The sequence below is a fragment of the Capricornis sumatraensis genome, chromosome 1 (genome assembly GCF_032405125.1).
Source record: "Capricornis sumatraensis isolate serow.1 chromosome 1, serow.2, whole genome shotgun sequence".
Taxonomy (NCBI): Eukaryota; Metazoa; Chordata; class Mammalia; order Artiodactyla; family Bovidae; genus Capricornis; species Capricornis sumatraensis.
Genome location: NC_091069.1, coordinates 166,967,449 through 166,987,682, shown reverse-complemented (window position 1 = coordinate 166,987,682; position 20,234 = coordinate 166,967,449). Strand labels below are relative to the sequence as shown.

At 42.1% G+C, this 20,234-nt stretch overlaps 1 protein-coding gene across 2 annotated transcripts in view; it reads left to right on the top strand.

Annotated features, from left to right (window-relative positions):
- The window catches only part of LSAMP (limbic system associated membrane protein), a 705,546-nt gene that overhangs the window by 640,066 nt on the left and 45,246 nt on the right, over nucleotides 1–20,234 (top strand). For both annotated transcript variants that reach the window (XM_068976041.1, XM_068976034.1), the window contains exon 4: nucleotides 19,303–19,437. In XM_068976041.1, the coding sequence (XP_068832142.1) occupies nucleotides 19,303–19,437 (135 nt within the window). The remainder of the gene's footprint in view (nucleotides 1–19,302; nucleotides 19,438–20,234) is intronic.

The following is a 20,234-nucleotide window of genomic DNA, read 5'->3' as shown; positions in this document are numbered from 1 at the left end:
CTGTCTTATGCTCGTCTATTCATTTACTTTCAGATTGTAGGACAGATAGCCGCTTCTTAGCATGGTGGTTATATGTCATACAAAGGAACTATTTTTGTGACTAGGCTTAGCTTCAACCAACCAAAATGAAGCTGGCTGCCCTGCCTGCCAACAGGCTGATTTTGCAGGTATCTCTGAATCTACTCTAGGCTCTTTTTCTTCCCCGCAATCTGACTTGCTAGACTTCTTCCTATGATCTCCATGTGCCCCACTCCACTGCCTTCTTGGTTTCTGCATGTTCTGCTCCCCGTGCTTTCCTGCTTCCACATCTTCCCTGTGATCTCCTCCACCCTTGAACACAGCAGGTCAGGCAGTGCTGTTGTCCAAGAGGCACTGCTAAGTTTGCCTTCAGGTGAAGCCATCTTCCCAAAGGTAGTGATTTGAGGTGCTTAACTTTTTTCACAAGCAAGGTTTCTTAGACCAGGAATCTAAAAGGTCATCAGTATATGTTATGGTGAGATATTGATGTAATCAACTTTCATATTCTGGAAACCAGCAGTATTTTAAATAGTATATAAAGAAGAGGAGGCTGAAGATATTTCAGAGTCTATTGATTTTTTAAATACATTCCAAGACATCCTGCTCAGAGTTTACCCAATTATCTTCTGAAAACCTGGACATTATTGCTCTTATCAAGACATGGATCAACAAGTTTAAAAGACCCCTACCATGACCTCAAATGAACCCAAAGATTTTTAGTGTGTTTTATACCTATTCCAAGACGTATGTATTTATAAATATCATAAGCTATGACCTTTTCATCCCTATCTGTAATTAATTTCACACTACAACATAGATATTAGTGAGCATTATTTCCTGTTCCACTGTTAGCTGCACATTTAGATGTGTGTTCAGTGTGGTATTGAGCTGCGACCACTCTTTTCCAACAGTGTCTTCTTCTTGCAGTCCAGTGCTTGCGTTCCTCAGAATCTCTTCCCACAGCTCCCTGTTCTGATTCCCTGCAGGCTGACAAGTCCCTTAGGTATTCATTGAGAATTAAGACATTAGCTGATAAAAGGTGTAACCACATGCATTAGTATTTGCTTTGTTAAAGGAGTTTTAATGGGAAAATAATTAAGCTTTGAAGTTTGATGTCTTTGAGGCAATTTATGTGGATCAGTGGTAAAGAATCCACCTACAGTGCAGGAGACTGCCTGCAATGCAGGAGACTCGGGTTTGATCCCTGGATTGGGAAGATCTCCTGGTGAAGGAAATGGCAACCCACTCCAGTATTCTTGTGGGAAATCCCACAAGAGGACAGAGGAGCCTCGGGGCCTACAGTCCGTGGGGTCACAAGAGTAGGACATGACTTAGCAACCAAACCCACCACCCTCATCCTGTCTGGCAACCTGTCAAATCTCACCACACAGGCAGCCTCTGCTTTGTATCAGTGTATCTACTTACACCTCATGTTGGCCATATGTAATTTCCACGCAAACTCTACAGCCACACTGCAAGAGTATGAGGTTAGGATAGCTCCGAATCCTATGTCACATGATCCGAGGAAATTAAATCTGTTTACAAATTAATTTACTCTTAGAAAATCTAATTCTTGAGAAGGTCAGCAGCCATCCATGTGTCATTCTTCAAGTTCACAGATAGCTTATCCACTGATCAAAGGTGCATTTGTCACCAAATTCATGCATAATGGAGGTAGGAAAGGCAGTTTGTGTGTTCTTATCCAACTTTGCATGTAAATGAGTTGTTCTTGGTGATTTTTACAGTATAAAAATCTAGTGATCATGTCAGGCAAAACACTGAACTACAGGAGCAAGACAGAGAAAGGAAAGGAACGGACAGCAAACAATTAGGAACTGAGACCCAAGCTTTGTTTAGCATTCCGGGCAGGCCAGCAGGTAGTCAGCACTGGCTGCTGCGGTATCTAGTGCTGGTAAGGCAAGATGGAGATTAGTCTCAGGAATAGGGTCACACAGACATCTTGGCTCTGCTATTTATTTTCTGCGTGATGTTGGGCAAGTTTCTTAACTTTACTAAACTCAAGTAGCTTCATTTTTAAATAAAGAGAAAAGAATAAGCCTGTGCAGATAGATGAACTAGTACATGTAAGAAGCCTGCATGTTACAAAGTGGTACTAACAAACAGAAGAATTGTTAGCTCAGTGATGGGACTTGAGTGTCAAGTTCAATGCAGAACATTGATTCTTCTCTTGATAGTTTAACTTTTCTCCTTCAATCTCCCCCAACCTAAAAATTGGATTGATCCCCAATCCCAGGTGAAAGTTAAACCTGCCAACTGCCGTTAGAGAGAAGAAAGGGGATATGCCTCTGAATCTCAGTCTACTGAGATCAGCTGCATGAGTGCCAAATGTAGGTATGCCCAAGTAGTAGTGAGCTGTATAAACATACGGATGCCTGGCTCTCACCTCAGGCAGTTCTGATTAATAAGTCTGTTGAAGAGCCCAGTGATCTGCTTGTATAAGCTCCCAGTGTGGTTCTTACACACCTCATCTATGGATCACAGTTTCAGAGGCACTGGAATAGATGCTGGCAGGAACCTGAGATAAGCTGATCACTATGCCTAGGCACAATATTTGCATAATTTTCTAAAGTGAAAACAAAAGGGAAGAAACAGTGATTCATGCAGCTACCTTTTATTTCAAAAACAGCAGCAAGTTTTAAAATTCATTTGAGGTGACGTGATCCTCAAATATCTGATGCATGGAGGCCATTTGTAAAGGTTATAGAGCAATGTATTCGACAGCATATTTGACTGAAGTTTATCAAATGCACAGAAAATGTACTCAAAATGGTAATTTTTAATAGCCCTTACAGAAAAGTCCATGGTCTCACTTCAGTGAAGCCATTTCTAGGATATGCATAAATAATTACAATCCAAGTTGCCTGCTTTCTAAATATGCAGTCCCCGGATATACTTCAGAGACTCTTAAATAAATGGATAATGGGCTTCCCCGGTGGCTCAGATGGTAAAGAACCTATCTGCAATGCGTGAGACCTGGGTTCGATCCCTGGGTTGGGAAGATTCCCTAGAAGAGGGCGTGGCAACCCTCTCCAGTATTCTTGCCTGGAGAATCCTCGTGAACAGAGGAACTTTTGAGCTGTAGTCCATGGCTTTGCAAAGAGTTGGACACAACTGAGCAACTAACACACATACACACAGCGTATTCAGTAGAGAGGTTATCTTAGTCAGTTTAGATTGCTATACCAAAGCATCATAGATTGGATGGTTTAAACAACAAATACTTACATCACACAGTTTTGGAGGCTAAGACATCCAAGATCAAGGTGCCAGCAGATTCAGTATCCAGTGAGAACTCACTTCTTGGTTCATATTACAGCAGTCTCCTTCCTGTGTCCTCACATGACTGAAGAGCTCTTTGGGGCCTCTTTTATAAGGACACTACTCCCATTCATGAGAACTCCACCCTCAGGGAGTTCCAAAAGGCCCTACATCCTAGTACCATCACGCTGAGGGTGATGAATTTCAACATATGAACTTTGGGAGAACACAAATATTCAGTCTATAACAATACACTTTGCAATTCTCAAGTGTCTTCAACAAGCATTTGACAAGTCCCAGACGGAAATCTTTCCCGGTGGCTCAGACGGTAAAGAATCTGCCTGCAATGTGGGAGACCTGGGTTTAATCCCTGGGTTAGGAAGATCCCCTAAGCGGGGCATGGCAACCCACTCTAGTATTCCTGCCTGGAGAATCCCTATGGACAGAGGCATCTGGCAGGCTGCAGTCCATGGAGTTACAAAGAGTCGGACATGACTGAGCGACTAAGCACAGCACACAGCACAGATTGAAATCTATTAGCAACTGAATCTCTATATATACAGTCATTTTTATGGTTGCAGGGAGATCCTTATAATGTAAGAATGAGAAGTAAGGTAAGAATGAGAAGGAAAACTTTCTAAGGAGATTGATCAGTTTCCTAGAGTAAGACAAAATGGCTTCAACACCGACCTGGGAAGTTGTCTGATATAAACAAATGATTGAGTACATTTATGTGCTTGGTTGAGATACAAAGTTTTGTGCTATGTACTATGGGAAAAAAAAAACTGAGCCTAATATTTTTGTATGACAGGTATTATTTAGTACCTGCTCTCTCCATCCATAAAAGGTCTCTATATAGATCCTATAAATTGTATACTTTTAAGGAAGTAATTTCATGATTCTTGCTTGTTAGGCCCTAGGGGGCCTAAGCCACTAGTGAATTTAGAAGTCCCCCAGGATGGGGGCAGGGGGAAGATAAGTTGAGTTTTGCTTTGGCTGAAGGAATATAAAAGAAGAAAAACACTAGAAAGAAAGGATGGATTCTTTCTACCTACACCTCAGGCCTCCCCCCCTTTTCTGAAAGGCTCTTGGTTCATATCATTACAGAAAATCAAGTTGAGATTGTTCTCAGAATATGCAGGTCCTGTGGCTATGATGATAATAGGGTACAGAGATTCCTGTGTAGTGCTGCTGCACCAAGGCTAGTAGGCTATTAACCAGTGATAGAAAGAGAGGACTTACAAGCCTCCAGCCTCGGAAGAGTGGAGTTATTGACAACTAGATGATGGGTCAAGTTCATAGTTTAGCCCCAGTTGGGCACTGGAGTGAAATATGAGTGCCAGCAACCTGGACCAAAGAACAACCAAGCAAACTAGTCAGCAGGGTGGAGAACAGGAAGAGAAAAAGTGTCCGACTGTGCATGCAGGTACCTGCCACATTCAGGGTAAGCACGGAAGCCCAGACCCATCTCAATAGTGGGTGAAGAGCTTCTAACAATTGGCCAAGGTTGAGTCTCACTGATTCAGGGCAGAGTGGGCCTGCAGGTCACAAGGTTTTAATAGCCACAGTACAGGAGGTAGACTGAAGCAGACAATGCCCACGTAGTATTAAAATTCCTTAATGCATGCTAATTAGAGAACTGCTCTGCTTTTATGTGGTATCAACTTCCTTGCTACCATTCCTCCTGTCATTTGATAATGGCATCTCATTTTCTCATTAATTCTTCTTTCCTTATGCCAGAAATAGAAAAATCTCAGAGATTTTCTTTTTCATTATGAAAAACCTGCCCTGAGGATAACAGCCACAAGGGTGGGTAAGTCTTTCCCCCAGACTGAAATTACTAAATCCAATTCCATTTTTAAGAAACTTTTAATATAGAAGTAATATATGATCTATGTCAAAAATTCAAGTGGTAGAGGGAGCATAAAATGAAGAGAAATTTCCTGACCACATGCTTCTGCCTCTCCTGATTCCATAATCCATAAATCAGACTGCAAGTAATATTGTGTAGATATTGTATACATACAAGCAAATGTGTTCAAAAGTATACATATATATGTGCATTTATGTATATATATGAATACAAAACAGATATACATAGTATTTTATAACCAACAATCTTTTTATGACTAGATAGAGTTATAGCAAGTGAATGAAACTTTCTTATGTGAATACATTTATATGAAAAACACATAATAGATACTAGATATAACAGTGCAGGCTTTCTGGTGGCTCAGACATTAAAGAATAAACCTGCAATGCGGAGACTTGGATTTGATCCCTACGTTGGGAAGATCCCCTGGAGAAGGGAATGACTAACCACTCCAGTATTCTTGCCTGGAGAATTTCATGGACAGAGGCGCTGGTGAGCTACAGTTCATGGGGTCACAAAGACATGGACATGACTAAATGACTAAGCACACACACACACACACACACACACACACACAAAACAATGAAAAATACTTTGTCATGAACTTTTCATTGGTTTGCTTTGTAATTTTACAACTGTACAGCATTCATGAAAAGAATAGGTTTTGCTTATCTGTAATTTTCATAAGCAGGCATTTGTACTATATTGATTGTTTTATTTATTTCACACAATATTGTTTGGGAGATTGCCCACATGCTATATAGGGCTGTCATCTTTTCAATTTCTTTGCTGTCTAGGATTCTGTTATATGAATATGCCACAATCTATTTAATCTCTTCACAATGTGGGTGCTTCCAATGCTGCTGTGAACATCTCTGGACATAGTAGTGGAATTGTTGGATCCCTTCATGTCCTCAGCTGTAGTAGGTATTGTCAGACTGTCTCTCAAATAGTCAGTCTAGCCTGCTGACTTTGAAAATTCAACTTTTTAAGGAGTTTGGCCCTTTTATGTCATGTGTGTGCACGTGTGCTTGGTTGCTCAGCCATGTCTGACTCTTGGCATCCCCAGGGACTATAACTAGCCAGACTCCTCAGTCCATGGGGTTTTTCAGGCAAGAATACTGGAGTGGGCTGCCATGCCCTCCTCCAGGGGATCTTCCCAACTCAGGTATTGAATCCTCGTCTCTGGTGTCTCCTGCATTGGTAGGCAGATTCTTTACCACTAGCACCAACTGGAAGCCACTATTTTATGTCACGTGTGCCTAGTCCTTCAGTCATGTCTGACTCTTGCAACCCCATGGACCGTAACCTGCCAGGCTCCTCTGTCCGTGGGGTTACACCAGGCAAGAATACTGGAGTGGGTTGCCGTTTCCTTCTCTAGGGATCTTCCCGACCCAGGAATCAAACCCAGGTCTCCTGCATTGCAGAGAGATTCTTTACCGACTGAGCTACAGGGGAAGCCCCTTTTATGTCATATGTATTTTAAATACATTTTTAGCCTTAATATTTATGTATTAACTTTGTTGATGAAGGTTCAATTCCTGCGTCAAGAACATCCCCCAGAGAAAGAAATGGCAACCCATTCCAGTAGTCTTACCTGGAGAATCCCATGGACAGAGGAGCCTGGCAGGGGTCCATGTGGTCTCAAGAGTAGGACAGGACTTAGTGACTAAACCACCACCACTCATATGAAATAAAATCAGGGCCTTCCAGGGGTATCTAATTGTAGCTATCCTTGATAACTGTGTGAGTTCCATAGAGTTAGGAATAATATATTTCTTCTACTTCCTCTAATTCTTGTAATTCTGGTTTAAATATTGGCCTCACATGGTGGCAATAGATATTTGGCAAATGACTGTTTGTACTTGTCCTCAGAAACCATGCTCTACTGTTCAGATCAAAATCCACTAGCATATGTATTTTTAAGTATTTAGGTCTTATTACACCAAAACTTTATATTTTGAATTGTTACTCTTATTCAGCATTGGGAGTCACCCTAACTCTATCCTCTTTACCCCACTAATGATTAATTCCATTTTTTTTTTTTTGGCTGTAGTTATCTTCTTCTGTTTATAAAGAGCTCAGAAAATAAATGAACAGATATAAAAGTGAAGTATTAAAAAATAAGTAGTTTTATTCTTCATCTATATCTGATTATTTGGACTTCCCTGGTGGCTCAGTGGTAGAGAATATGCCTGCCAAAGCATGAGACACAGGTTTAATCCCTGGGTTGGGAAGATCCCGTGGAGAAGGGTATGGCAACCCACTCCGGTATTCTTGCCTGGAGAAGAATACTGTGGACAGAGGAGCCTGGTAGGCTAATAGTCCATGGGATCACAAGAGTCAGACACAACTTAGCGACTAAACAACAACAGCTGTTTAAACAACAATATCCAGCTGTTTTAAAGGAGTCTCCACTTGAATGTTTAAGGTATGAAAATTCATTTTATAATACACACACATACACACACACACCCCAGCTGCATAAAAATATCATCCAGTCCACAAATCAGTCAAACCAAGAACTTCAGGGCCACCCCTTTCCCTCACTTGCCACTTTAATTAGAGTAGAGTGTGTGAAAGCAGCGCCCTCCCATCAGGCGAAGGCAGTCTTGGGGGCTCGCTTCATTTCAATCATTTAAACCTCTGTGGTGGCCTTTTCCTCTCCCTTTGTTTTTATTTAAAAAGAAGTGGAGGAAACATCCTCACACAGTGCTTTTTAAACGAAGTGGCTTGTCAAGTCAGAGACTGTGGCAGTAATCTGAAAGGCAGTAAATTTAGCGACCCTCACTTGCACCGACAGCCTGTCATGCACTTGAAACATAAATAGCAGTGCAGACAAATCGCTGCTGTTTTCTTATTAAGTGCTGGCCCACTGGCCTCATAGCCTCGCCTGGGTCCACCCTGGGAGGGCGACTGCTGTCCAGAGTAGGCATGAGCTGTCTCCTTGTCTCTCCCGCTCCACCTCTCCAGTGTAGCCCCAACTCTGCAGCCAAGACCCTCACTTCCACTACAATCCCTCTGCCTCACAGAGGCTGAAAAACCCGAAGACTGAGGGGTATTGGTCCACAGAGGGCGGCAACACAGACTGAATGTTGATGGGGTAATTCCTCATTCATTCACTTTGGTCTAAAGGCAAGAAGCAAATTGCCAGACTTCTTACCTGCTTAAACTATTTTCTTTCTTTTATGTTTTTTTAAACTTTCTTCTTATTCACTGGGTTTTCAATTTTTTATTTTTTAAATTGAAATACGCTTGATTTACCATGTTGTGTTAATTTCTGCTGTTCAGCCAAGTGATTAAGTTATACAGACATCCATCCTTTTTTACATTCTTTTCCACTATGATTTAGCACAGGATATTGGATATAGTTCCCTGTGCTATACAGTAGGACCTTGTTGTTTATCCATTCCATACATAATAGTGTATATCTGCTTGCTCCAAAGAGTCTATCCTCCCCCTACTCGCCCTCCCCCTTGGCAACCACAAATCTGTTCTCTAGTGTTTGTGAGTCTATTAAACCATTTTCTTTTCTGGCCTCCTCCCATCCCTACCCCCCACTTTCCTCTTCATTACTTGCTTATTGACTCTAAGCAAGAATACTTTCCTATATTGGTGAGAAGGGCTCATTTAGTAATGAGGCTAGATTAAGAAGGGAGACTGAGGTTTTGGGGTTGAGCCCCAGTAATGTCACTGCAACATCAGGGCCTGGGATGACAGGATCATGGACCAGATGAGGCCAAGGCCTCCTTTGTTTTAATTACCTTTCAAAGACTTCTCAGCAGCCACAAAATTATGCCCAGTAATCCTTCCACAGTGCAATTGGCCTGCTGAGTTTAACACATTCACTTACAAAATGCCAGTTGATTTATGTGACTCTTAAAAGCAGCAGCCACTGCTCTCATCTCTCTTGATATTTAATCCTCAGCCTTGGCAGAGTCACTAATGACAGGTCATGGAAGACCCCTACAGTTCTGATGACAATGGTGGGAGGATCTTGGTTGTTGCTGCCTCTGACCAGCAGCTCTAATCTCTGCCTCTCCCCCTTCTTAGGAAATAGTCTAGAAAGCAGTCAACACCTGCAGAAAGTTTTATGTCTATTTTATTCCAAAGGAGTCTTCTAAGTGTTTGTTTTTTGTTTTTTTTTCCAGTTTTACCTCTTTACCTCTTCTTCCCCTCATCCTAGAATAATAAAAAAGAAGTAAGACAGTGATTCCTTGCTTTATGACATAATGCTACATCATGCAACTGTACTATAGTCCCTACTACCAAGGCTTGAGTTACTACCAGTATATACATTACATGCTTAATCACACTTAGCCCTGGTTTCTGAGCAGTTCTCTATATTTCTGAATGCCTGTGAAATGCAATCCCCAGGATAGTCCAACCTGATACCAACCTTGTCAAGAATGGAGCTCATTATTTTCATCCCCAAATATGCACTCTTTCCTACTTTCCTGAATGGTACCAACTGCCTTCAAATCCAAGAAGTCACTAGCTTTCAATCTATGAAAACATGCTGTATTTAGAATATATTTCTTCACACCATAGAAAACTCAAGTGGACCACAGGAGACCCCAGGACAGGTGAGGCTCCAAGGGTGGGTGGTGCATTCCCTTCTCCTGCCCTCACAGACATCTCCACTCTTTCCCACGGAGTCTCGACTCTGCCTCAGCATCCTCCGCAGTATTGAACCACTGTCAGCTTGTCAGGGTTGATGATGGCTATTTGACAACCTTGAAGAAACATCTCCACTTTCACAGCAGTTCACAGGGCAGCTTATCACTGTACATTTTGGTACTCAGTACACCAAAAAATTGGCACTGAGAGTAAGCAGTGTTGTTACACAAAGGATTTCAGACAAGTAAAATTTCCATGACGTTCCCCACTTACATACCCTGTTTTCTTAAGAAAGAAAGGAAGGAAAAATGGAAAAAAAGAAAGCTTAAAATAAATCATTTTTTTAAATGCCATTTTACTCAATGCCTTCTGGGAACCAGAAGGCTCCACTGTGCCTTCATTGAGATGCAGAGATACTGAACATGGCAAGTCCAGAGTCTTCACACCACCCTTCACACCCCAGCCTATGTATTGCTGTCATATCACGCTGCTCATTTCTCCTGTGTGGAGAACTCTATTTCAGGCAGGATAACCAGATTGCCACACCCTTTTACAATTCGCCGGCTCTGATTCTCTCCACTTGTGTTTTTCAACTTCCTGAAAACTCACTTCTCCCAGTAAGTCTTTCCTAATGTAAGTGCATTCTGCAGAAGGCAATGGCAACCCACTCTAGTATTCTTGCCTGGAGAATCCCATGGATGGAGGAGCCTGGTAGGCTACAGTCTATGGGGTCACAAAGAGTCAGACATGACTGAGCGACTTCACTTGCACTTTCACACTGTTCCTGCAGCTCCTTTGCAGTCTGTTGGCATTTGTGTACAACAATGGCTTCATATTGCTTTTGGAAGGACCTCTGTAAATGAGTACGTATAAACTTTTAAATACCAGCTTTTTTCTCATTGATTGCTTTATTTGATTCTCTTGATGAGTAAGGTAAGTAGAGGAACTTTGAAAAAACTGAAGACTGTCTTTTTATTTTCTTTACCTATAACTGAGCTCCACTGTTTTGGAAATTCCCCAAGTGTCCCATTCTCAGCCTCATATTTATATTCAGAAGACAGAACTAGAGCAGATTCCCAGCGCTAAGAATTCAGCTAACGAGAATCTCTACTGATAAAAATAGTCATGCCTAAATAGGGAAATAGTCTCCAAATGTCCACAGACCTGGTTCAAACCTGTGTTCTTCCTTAATATCACTACAAACTCTGGAAATTTCCTTAAAGGTACACTCTAAACCTGGATTCCTCATCTTAATAGTGTGAGTATGAAAGTAGCTCAATCCTGTCTGACTCTTTGCAACCCCATGGACTGTACCCCACCAGGCTCCTCTGTCCATGGAATTCTCCAGACAACAATACTGGAGTGTGTTGCCATCCTCTTCTCCAAGGTATCTTCCCAACCCAGGGATGGAACCTAGGTTTCTTGCATTGCAGGCAGCTTCTTTATCCTCTGAGCCACCACTATGAATTAAATAGGATAATGTCTGAGTCCGGAGAAGGCAATGGCACCCCGCTCCAGTACTCTTGCCTGGAAAATCCCATGGATGGAGGAGCCTGGTAGGCTGCCGTCCATGGGGTCGCGAAGTCGGACACGACTGAGCGACTTCACTTTCACTTTTCACTTTCATGCATTGGAGAAGGAAATGGCAACCCACTCCAGTGTTCTTGCCTGGAGAATCCCAGGGACGGGGGACCCTGGTGGGCTGCCATCTATGGGGTCGTACAGAGTCGGACACGACTGAAGCAACTTAGCAGCAGCAGTAGCAGCAATGTCTGAGTCACTTAGCAAAGTATCTAACATGTGTTTATTAAGTGGAAGCTCCTTCCACAGTCCCCCTGCAATATTTCTTGAGCACTCCAGCATTCAGCATTGTGCTGTTCATTAGGGGGACAATGATGAGCAAAGCCAGACATGGTCCCTACAGTGGAAGATTAGCTGTCACCAATACAATTCCCCATCAGAGGACTAAACATAGAGGATCTTGATTCCAAGCCTAGCATTTAGAAGGGCTGAATGGTTTCTGTAAACTGACACCAAGTAGGAGGTAATGGTTAAGTATGAGCACAATAACAAAACAACATGGCCCTGAAAAGATGTGTGGAAGGCAGCTTCTGGTTGGATGCTGAGCTCAAACTATGTCAGCTAGCTGATTTTTTGTATATGAAAGCAAAAACCCAAACCGTAATGAATTGGATCTCTCTGGATGCCAAGAAATATAACGCCAGGGTGTACTTCTTCATTTGCCCTATGCTCATTCATAGAGTCAAAGCCGGTTGTGAATCTTTCCAGACATTGTGCTTGCCTCTGATTTCTGGGTACTAACTACACCCTTTGGGGCCACAGAAGGCATGGGGCCAATTTGCATAATCCACACCCTGTTGTGTCTTACTATTCAAAGAGGGAGCATTTCTACAGCAGAGTAACCAACCCCTTCCCTTCTATGTAGGTGCAAATATCAATAGTCAGATGCCTCTGTCTCTGGAGAATTCCCTATTCTTTCATTTCTATTCTTCTAACTATTCCTTATAATCATCCTCATTGTATCAGTTCTCTCCATCCACAACCCCCACCCCCCCCCCCCCCGCCCCCATTCCCTTCAACACATTGTTCTTCCCTGTGTCTCCTTATTCTCTTAAGATTGCTGCTCTGGCAGCTGTGTCTGCGGCCTACCCTGCCTTCATTCAATCATGGATCGGTTACCACTCTTCACCCCTCCCTTGATGGGTGATGAGAAGTGGGAATGAGAAGCTGTTTCCACCTTTGGACAGAAATGTTGTCAAACACTGAATGTCTCTCAGGTAGAATGTGAAGCAGAGAAACAAAAACTTCAAAGGATCTAGAGACATGCCTGGAAATATAAACAGAACCCCATCACAAGCATTTTTTTTTCTAGATTTCTTGTGTTTCTCTCTTCTTTTCTTTTCTTTTTTTAAGCATGTCTGTACAGAAAGTAATGTGCATAAAAAAAGGAAGAAGCAAAAACAGGAACAGGTATGTCCTTAAGATTAAAAAAAATGAAAACATGAAATGTACTGTAAGAACAGAAACTTGTTACAGCATTTGAAGTTGCCACAGGAAACTTCAAATGGCATCATTGATTTGTGATCCTTTTTTTCTTTTCTTTTTAGAGGTAGAAGTTCATAGCTGGGTTTTGCTCACCCTCTTCACTGGCCCCCTTTCTGACCACAGACTCACACAAATACCCACATACATAAATACATACATACATATATACCTGAAAGACAAATGCCACTTCTTTGCCTTTCATTAATCTATGTATATGTGTTTGTATTTACAGCCAATGTGTTTACAGTCGCTTAGAAAATATTCCAATTTAGGTTAATAATGGGAATGGCAACCCCATTTAAAACCCATCTTCCCTTCTGTAAAAGAATGATCTACAGAGACGTGAGACATATAACTCAGAATAGTGGAGAAAATGCTTCATCCATTTCCTAACGTGAGAATCCTTGGAATTTTACTTTAAAGTCATAAAACACTCAAATTTAACAAGCTTTCTAAATTTTGTTTCCTCTATCTCAAATAAAGGTAAAAGAAAGACAGATATAATGATTATTAAGGTAGCAATCTTTTTTTTTTTTTTAATAGGGTATTGGATGTCATACCGTGGAGAATTTTCAATAGGCTTGCTGTGTTTAGTGAGCAGATATTTGGGTGTTAGTGAATTTGCATGCTATTTCCTAAAAGTTAAATGGTTATATGTAAATGCATAGCCCTTTGTATGTATGCATATTGAAGGGGAGGGGGGTAGAGGAGAGAGGAGAAGAAGGAAAGAAGGGGAGAGAGAGAAACACCAAGGCCATGTGTTTAATTTCAAATGGCTGCTTGCTTCCAAACGTCTGGTTGACCTTGGAAATCTACATAAATCAACATCTTGGATGTGAACTCTACAGATTTCACCAAAGCACGATCCTCTGAAGGTACTGTACTCAGAGGGTAGCACCTGGTATGCTTTAATTGGCATTATTCCTGACTGATTTGCCTCTACATCAGGGAACACAGAAGGGAACATTTTCCTCCTGCCATTAGCTCGAGGCCCTTCTCTCTGACTTACGAAGAAATATTAAAAGAACTAATATGTACAACTTGAGTAAACAGTGGCTAAGGGGCAATATGCTAATTATGTGATGAGTTTGAAAGGTACATTCACTGAGGAGGACGAGAAGTTATTTAGCCTGGTAGCTGAGTATTGCCAGGAGACACAAAAGCACAGCAAGCAGAGGGAGATTTAAGCTAAACGCCAGATCCCAGAATAAATATAACGTTCGGCGACGTGAGCAAGCTTGTGGAAATAGGTTGAGATGTTTAAAATACCAAAATACTGAAATTTGCATTTCAAGTAAACATTTATACCAGGGCTGAAATGATAGGAATGAGAAGGGCCCATATTAGCCACACTATGGCTAATATGAGAAGGGCCCATATTCCATCAGAGAATTTACCAACAGGTGGAGTGGCAGACTCTGGTCTAAGAGTCTTCTTTTGAGAGAGTAGAGGGAGATGGTGACAGGACCCCTGGGTTGAGAGCAGCTAGTCTGCCGAAACTGAAAGAATGGGAAAATAGGTGCCCTGAAGGGTACAGACACATGAGGGCCAAGGGAGGGGAACAAGATCTGAGTGCATTTTAAAATTCTGCGACTTAAGATAAATGTGTTGTAGTCCATGCCTTCAAGAAACTGCAGTTGGTCAGATGAAAAAAAAAGTGGCATTGTGCCCATTTCTACCTGGGGCCTTGCACTTTCTCCTGAAATAATAAATACCCACAGCAGATACATCCTCAGGACACTGCCAGAGATGCCCCATCCAGTGTTTCAACAGCACAATACTCAGCACATCCATCCTTCCCCAGTGAAATTGTTCTTTGTTAGCATCATTAAAAGGGGGTGAATGCACACATCAGCTTCTGTCACGGAAAGAACAGAAGGTATGGAAATTACCTCCCAATAGTTGGTTCCCATAAGCGAGATGATGTGTTGAATCTGACCCTAGTTTCTGCTGTTGTTTCCTCTTTCAGTTAAGCTAACTCAACGAATGTTTATTGAGTAACTAGTCTGTGTTACAGAGACGGCAATTGCACCCCACTCCAGTACCCTTGCCTGGCAAATCCCATGGACAGAAGAGCCTGGTAGGGTGTAGTCCGTGGGGTCTCTAAGAGTCGGACACAACTGAGCAACTTCACTTTCACTTTTCACTTTCCTGCATTGGAGAAAGAAATGGCAACCAGTAGCAGTCTGTGTTAGACTCCGTGCTGTGCACGGGGATATTGCAAGACACAGTCTCCAAGGAATTTTAGTCTGGTTTTTTGACTTTCTAGCAACTGAAAAAAAGCCCATTTCCTCTCAAATCACAGTGGATTAATGAGAAATGATCAAGTGAGAGATTGTGTGTTGTAGGCATAGTGTCCTGTGGGTACAAGAGAAATACACTAGCAAAAAGTGGCAGGATAAGAGGTCCCACTGAAGGATCCAAGAGATAAAGGAAGAATGACAAGAAGGGCCCAGAGATATTATTTGATATTTTAAATTTTTGTCAAGATTGTTGAATGAGGGAAGACCATCTAGTTTCTCTTAACTATATTTGGTTAGCGTCTTGAAAATCCCCTGCTCTGATGGACCAGCTGTGCACAGTGTGTGCCGGAGAGACAGGCGGCCTTCAGAGCGTAGAAGAGCTAGCATGGGAGAAACAAAGTGACCCTTCTGCCTTATGGGCAGGACATTTAAAGGAAAACTCCCCCTTTATCCTGAGGTAGTATTGGGTGAATTCTTCCTAAACACATCAGATTGAAAATTCATCCCATGAAGATTTGATTTATTATCTGCTTTTCATGGCTTCTCAGATAGCTCAAATGGTAAAGAATCTGTCTGCAATGTGGGAGACATAGGTTCAATCCCTGAGTCTGGAAGATCCCCTGGAGAAGGAAATGGCAACCCACTCCAGTATTCTTGCCTGGAGAATTCTATGGACAGAGGAACTTGGCAGGCTACAGTCCATGGAGTTGCAAAGAGTCAGACACAACTCAGTGACTAACACACCATCAGGAAAAAATGAGATGATGAATACCTACATTGGTATTCATGTGAGAATCCCAGATGCCAAAACCAATAAATTTTACTTTACTTTTTCCTAATTCATCGCAGTGTTTACTTTCACAGGTGCCATCTTCCCAAATGGACAGGGCTTTGGTTCTTGCTAAAAATCATCTTTCTGATGCCTGGAACTGGTTTATACCTTTCAGAAACTCAAAATGCAAGATCAGTTCAGTTGCTCAGTCATGTCCGACTCTTTGTGACCCCATGGACTGCAGCACACCAGGCCTCCCTGCCGATCACCAACTCCCAGAGTTTACTCAAACTCATGTCCATTGAGTTGGTGATGCCATCCAACCATCTCATCCTCTGTCATCCCCTTCTCCTCCCACCTTCAATCTTTCCTAGCATCAGGGTCTTTTCACATGAGTCAGTTCTTCGCATCAGGTGGCCAAAGTATTAGAGTTTCAGCTTCAGCATCAGTCCTTCCAATGAACATTCAGAACTGATCTCCTTTAGAATGGACTAGTTCAATCTCCTTACAATCCAGGGGACTCTCAAGAGTCTTCTCCAACACCACAGTTCAAAAGCATCAAATCTTCAGTACTCAGCTTTTTTATAGTCCAACTCCCACATCCATACATGACTACTTGAAAGAAAATGCAAGAGAGGGATTCATTGCTCAGCATTTCTAGTTATTTTACGGGATGGGAAAAGAATTCAGTGTTGTTGGCCATTTATAAGAAAACGATAGTCCTTTTCTCTTTCTTCTACTAACAACTCTGTACCTAGGAATGAAGCTAATGGATGTGGAAGCAGAGCAGGGCAAAAATCCCAAACTATTCTGAACTCATCTTTAATTCTTTTTTCATTATAATCCACCATTATTCTCAAAATCAATAATGCTGTCTTTACTGTGAATCCCGCTTTTGCACTCCAGATTTTTAATGAGCTTTGTCCTGTTTCAGTCTGCAGTTGTCAGTGTTGCCATTTGTCTTCAGAGTATTTATATTTAGCTTGAAGATTCTTAGCATCACTTAGTTGGCATGACTCTAAGTTCATGGTTGCAAGGATGCTGGAAAGCTCTTTTTGTCTCCCCCAAGCCCGAATTCTTCCCAGCTAATCCAGTAAAGTAGATTGTCACCCTTTCCAAGATTTCTGTTTTCTTTCTTACCACATTCAACTTCTGTGGCATGAGAAGTCAGATCTGACAACTTGCATGAGTGTGGAGAAGAAAAAAGGTGAAAACAAAAGGAAGAAAAAAAATAGCATTTTATAAATGCAGTAAGTCTCCTATATACAAAGCTTCAAGTTGCAAACTTTCAAAGATGCGAATGCGCCCTTGCATGTCTAGTCACATAAGGCATGAGTGAAATTGCAGCTTGCCCTTCATCTCCTATTGCTGATGACTCTTCAACTCCTATCTCTCATCTTCTCTTCCTCCTCTAGTCAGTAACTCTTCTTGCCTGTACACAGATGTATGCCAGCTGTTGTCCTATAGTACTGTACTTTTCAAGATACTGTACTATTAGATTAAAAATGTTTTCTTTATTTCTATTTTTATGTATTATTTGTGTGAAAAGTATTATAAACACATTACATTACATTACTATATAGTTGATTATGTTAGTTGGGTACCTAGGCTAACTTTGTTGAACTTATGGACAAATTGGCCTTAGGAATGTGCTCTTGGAATGGAACTTGTTCCTATGCATACTGTAATATGCAGGTACATGTTGTCTTTTAGCTACCAAGTTGTGTATGACTCTTTTTGACCCCATGGACTGTAGCCCACCAAGCTCCCCTGTCCATGGGATTTCTCAGGCAAGAATATTGGCGTGGGTTGCCATATCCTTCTCCAGGGGATCTTCCCACCCAAGGATGGAACTCATGTCTTCTGAATTGGCAGGCAGATACTTTGCCACTGAGCCACCAGGGAAGCCCATATGCAGCTAGGCACTTACAGACTAATTCTATAAAATTCTCAGTAGAAGCATGTACTTGATAATGTGCAGGACTCCAAACCAAATTATTATAACTATTGCCTTTTTGTTCCTGGGATTGCAAAGTTTCCTCAAAACTAGTGATAGTGACAATTAACAGAAGACGTGAAACCTAAGAGCTGACAGCTGTGTTAAAGGATGTTATCAAAGAGGCACTAGCTTCTATTTGGAACCTAGTTAACAGAGTTAGCTGACATATTTAGACAGTGAATTTGTCTCTCTGCTGGCTGGCTGTTATGTTGATTTGGCCTTCAGAGAATTTCCAGAAAAGGAAAGCAGCCTGTAGTATCTGAACAGAGCTATTATTCAGTACCATTTAGTGTAGAAGGACCAGGAGCAGGTTCTCCTCACAGTGGCAGGACTGTGTCCTCTAGGACCCTCCCAGCTACTCTGTTCTAATGCAACAGCAGTGGCGTTGGTAACTTGAGGGGGATGGAAGTTGAATTTAGCTGCAGTCTGTAGGACTTTCTGGCCAAACTCTTCCCTACTCAATCCCCATTCCTCTTAACCTTCTCTCTCGCCTTTTTCTCTTCCTCCCCCTCTATGTCTCACCCCTGCACCTGCAGAAAGAAAGTAATTTAATTAACAAACCTGACTATCTTGAGATTTCTTTATAAAAATGGACACATCCAGCTTTGTGCAGCTTTCCAAAATGGGCCTGCAGACCCCTGCTTCCAATGAATTAGGCCAGTGATATTTAGCTCCCTAGCCAACCCCACCCCACCATGTGACAAAATGAGCTGTCAGCAGCACATTCTTATGGATCTGGTCCATGCCCTGAAAGTCTCATGTATGATGTGGTTTGGTACTGAAGAAGGAAGCCATAACTACAACACAGGGTTTCGGACATGACCTTTGTGAACAGAATTCCACGTAAGCTGGGAGAGAAGAGTGACAGCTTCTCAAAAGGAAGCAGCTTGTCCTAATAACAACTTTAGTGGAAAGTGTGATTTGCAATGTGGTCTAATGGATGATTCAGCCCTTCGGGGCTGCCCCTCTGAGCCCTTTACAACTGGCATGCCCCTCCCCACAATTTCCACTTTGCTCTAAGCTTTTAACCAGTGACTGATGAGTGTGATGTATAAACATTCCAGGTTCTTGACTCTTGATGGGGACAACTTGGAACTGGGCTCCATGCTGTGCCCAGAGCTCCCTGGGGAACTGAGCCAGGTTGCCCGCTATGAAACAAGATTTGGCATTGGCATTGCTCCCTGGCTTGGCTCCTTTCTCTCCCAGATCCCATTTTCCCACTCCCCTACCAGTTTTTCCTGAGAACACTGCCTCCTTGATCATTTTCACATGACTTTTTATCTTGAGGTCTGCATCCATAGAGCCTGACCTCAGACAAAGAACACTATCAAATTATTGAAAAGCCATGTGGATTTATTGCTTCTTAAAAAAAAAAAAGTGATCTGCTGCATATTTTAAACTTAAAAAAATCATGCAAACCTCTGTTTTTCAGGAAGAGAATTTGAAGGAGAAGAAGAATATCTGGAGATCCTCGGCATCACCAGGGAGCAGTCAGGCAAATACGAGTGCAAAGCTGCCAATGAGGTCTCCTCGGCGGATGTCAAACAAGTCAAGGTCACTGTGAACTGTGAGTATGGCAGGAGCCGGCAGAGGCCATGTGCCCAGGGCCCGCCTCCACCCCCCGCGAGTTCTACCGATCCTGTTAGCAAGAGAACATTGCATTCCAAGCAGATGCTTCTCTGGTCAGGGATGCACATTTGTACATTGGACATATCCAAGGGCAGGACTTGGCCTTTGAATTTGATAAATCAACTGTACCAATTCTAAATATAACCCATAATGCATTTAACAATACACTCCGTCTTTTACTCGGACTATAGAATTAAGAAAACATGATCAGACAGCACTAGCAGTTCAGGCAATCACTCTTCTGGTCTTTGTGAAGACCAAGGTCACACCACTTTGGCAAAAACAACAATTCGTATCTGCTTTAGCTGGAATTTCCATCTTAATGGATTGTTTGTCAGAAGAGAATAATTCAAGATCATATTTTATCCTCGGCCATTGAGCTAATTGGCCTTGGAAACAAACTTAAGCCACCGTGGTCAGATACCATGTGTCCCTGATGGAGACAGGGGATACCTGAGAGGTTAATATTGGTTATGTATTTGTCCCCAAGTATGGGCAGATTAGAAAGGAAGATTTCAGTAAGATGCATAGGTAAGTGGGCATACTTTGAACTTCTCAGATGAAAGGATCCTTAGATGTAGTTCAAAAGAGAAGAGGGGGAGGCAGGGGCAGATCCACATGATGTGTGTCACCCAGCAAAGGAATAAAGAGAATTCGTTTACCCTGTTCAGCGAGGAGTGACTTTCCATGTCATTCAAGTTCCACATCACATAATTGTGGCTAGTGACAGGGACA